Raw genomic sequence first — 2,788 nt, 5'->3', positions numbered from 1 at the left:
TTGGAATTGATTGCTGAATTCGATCCGGTTCTTAAAGAGCACATACAGAAATGTTCAGGAAAAAAACACTCTGTTTCTTACCTAACCAAAACTGTGTATGAAGAAATTATTACATTAATGGCGAAAAAAGTAACAAAAACAATTATAGAGGAAGTCAATTCGACAAAATATTATTCGATTGTTGTTGATTCAACCCCGGATGTGGTTCATGTTGATCAACTCGCTATTATACTAAGATATTGCTATCAAGGTGATGTATTCGAGCGATTTTTAACAATTACCCCCAATCACTTCACATACTGGAAAATCTCTACTAAATGTAGTCAAAACAATATTAGATACAAATAATTTGTCCATCAAAAATTGTCGCGGCCAATCATACGACAATGCCGCCAACATGTCAGGCCAATATAACGGCTTAAGGGCACTACTGCAGAGAGAAAATTAGTTGGCAGTATATACACCGTGTGCAGCACATAGTTTAAATCTGATAGGGATAGAAGCCGCAAAAGTTGTGCATGAAGTTGTAATATTTTTCGGTACAATTCAGCAATTATTTGTGTTTTTTTTCAAGTTCTACTAAAAAATGGAATGCAATTACCGACGCTTTAAAATTAAATGAGAAAACGCACACCCTAAAAAATTTAGGCAAAACTAGATGGTGCAGCCATTATGAAGCTGTTAAAGCTATAAAAAATAATTATGAAGAAATTTTAACGGTTTTAAAATCAATTGCAAACGATGACCAAGAAAAAATGGACCAAAGAGAAGAAGCGAAGACATTATTTTCAAAAATGACTTCATTGGAAAATGGAATTTTGGTTATTTTTTGGGAACAAATTCTGGAAAGAATTAATAAAGTAAATAAAAAACTACAGACAGCCGGACTAGATTTGTTAGACGCTTCCGCTCTTCTTTCATCACTTGAAGGATTCATTAAAGAAAAAAGAAACAATATCGACCCCGAATTGACCCAATACGAGATATTAGCAAAAACTTTGACTAATTACCTTAGTTCGGAATATAAAGATAAAAGAAAAAGAATACTAAGATACTCAGACGGTATAACAGGGTGTGGGAGCAACTTAACAGGGAAAAACAAATTTAAAATTGAAATCTTAAATATCGTTTTGGACAAATTTCAAAATGAATTTCAAAAAAGAAAAAAAATATACAAGGAAAATTCTGAGAATTTTAAATTCTTATTTGATATTGGAAACAAGAAAACAAAAATAATAGATGAATCCAGTATGCAGAATGCATGTAAGTTTTATAAAGAGGATATTGAAGATTTTGCCACGCTGAAAAACGAATGCATTCATTTTAAATAATTTATTAACATAATTGTAGTTAACGAGCAAAGCCAAACTAATTGTGCTGAAATTTTAAAAATAATTTATGACAAACACCTTATCGATACTTTTCCGAATTTGTACACAGTAATGAAAATTTTCCTTACAATGCCTATAACCAATTGTGAAGCAGAAAGATCATTTTCCAGAATGAGCTATATTAAAAATAAGCAAAGAAATACAATGAGTGATGACAGATTGGCTGATTTAATGCTTCTATCCATAGAACATAAAATTACAAAGTCATTAAACTACGATGAGGTTATAAAGGAATATGCCCTGATAAATATTCGAAAACTTCGTCATTAAAAATCTTAAAATTAAATAACTTGTGATTGTTAGTGAATAGAAATAATAATAATAAAAACTATTAATCTTTAATATTGTCTTTCATTTTATTTAAATAATGAACCGAAAATCAATTAATCGCATAATCAATTAAAAATCTTTATTCGTGTAGGGCTAGGGCCCCTTGCTATTTTTAAGCCCTGGGCCCCCAAAAAGCTAGATCCGCCACTGAATACAGACACAATTAGTTTATTGGTTAAATATCATGTTGTAAATTTTATTTAATATCTTGTTAAGGCCATCTAAAGAAACATCAAGAATATAACTATTCGAAGCTTTTGCAGTGACGCATTGTATATGTCTTAAGGAAACACTAGGAAGATTTGCAGCAACAAATCTGTAAGCACATTTACCAAATATTTGGAAGCATTGAAAAAAAGTCTAACATCACAATTTGAAATTTTTGATTTGTTTTACCACTTGCTCTTGAAATAAAACAAGATTGCATTTTTAAAATGACCTTAGCAGAAAAAAATTTTCGTTTTTCATTGTATTGTGCATGATTAAGAATACAGCTTTTTGCAAATTTTTTAAGAGCTTCGAAGTCTGTATCACGAATTACGGATGATTGCATAATTTTTAAAACATCTTTTATAATCTGTATTGCTTTCAATCAACTACTGAATTATCAATTTCTACATAAATTAATGCAGTGATCACATTTTTTGATGTAATTTCCTGTACATTGAATGTTATGAAGATAAATTTTATCATCTGTTTTAACAAATTTTGCATTATCAGTTATCATAAATGTTTTAACAAATTTTGCATTATCAGTTATTTTAAATGAAGTTGTTTATGCTATAGATGTTAAAAAGGACTACAAGTTCTCTTCTCTTTTACACAGTCGCATGGTTTAGATGGTTTAGATGTTTTATTTTAGATGGTTTAGCTTAAGTAATAATACTAAAATCGTTATCAGAAGTAGCTACAATTTCTAATTTTGAAACTTTTGGAAAAATAACGAGAAAAAACTGATGTATATTGGTTTTTAAAGACCCAGATTACCCAAATAAGTAACTGTTGGAGTAAATTTTTACCTCGTCACCTATAAAGAAAGCTTTTTTCTAGTTGTTATTTACTAATTT

At 29.6% G+C, this 2,788-nt stretch overlaps 1 protein-coding gene across 1 annotated transcript in view; it reads left to right on the top strand.

Annotated features, from left to right (window-relative positions):
- LOC136079385 (52 kDa repressor of the inhibitor of the protein kinase-like) overlaps positions 1-1,661 on the top strand; it is a 1,979-nt gene extending 318 nt beyond the window's left edge. Inside the window, exons 1-3 of the mRNA XM_065795120.1 lie at positions 1-250; positions 649-1,263; positions 1,351-1,661. The exon at positions 1-250 is cut by the window's left edge and continues 318 nt beyond it. Of these exons, the coding sequence (XP_065651192.1) occupies positions 1-250; positions 649-1,263; positions 1,351-1,661 (1,176 nt within the window). The remainder of the gene's footprint in view (positions 251-648; positions 1,264-1,350) is intronic.
- The last annotated feature ends 1,127 nt before the right edge of the window (positions 1,662-2,788 follow it).

Source organism: Hydra vulgaris, chromosome 04, assembly GCF_038396675.1.
Source record: "Hydra vulgaris chromosome 04, alternate assembly HydraT2T_AEP".
Lineage (NCBI taxonomy): Eukaryota > Metazoa > Cnidaria > Hydrozoa > Anthoathecata > Hydridae > Hydra > Hydra vulgaris.
Note: the sequence above shows the minus strand (reverse complement) of the source record. Positions and strands in the feature narration are given on the sequence as shown.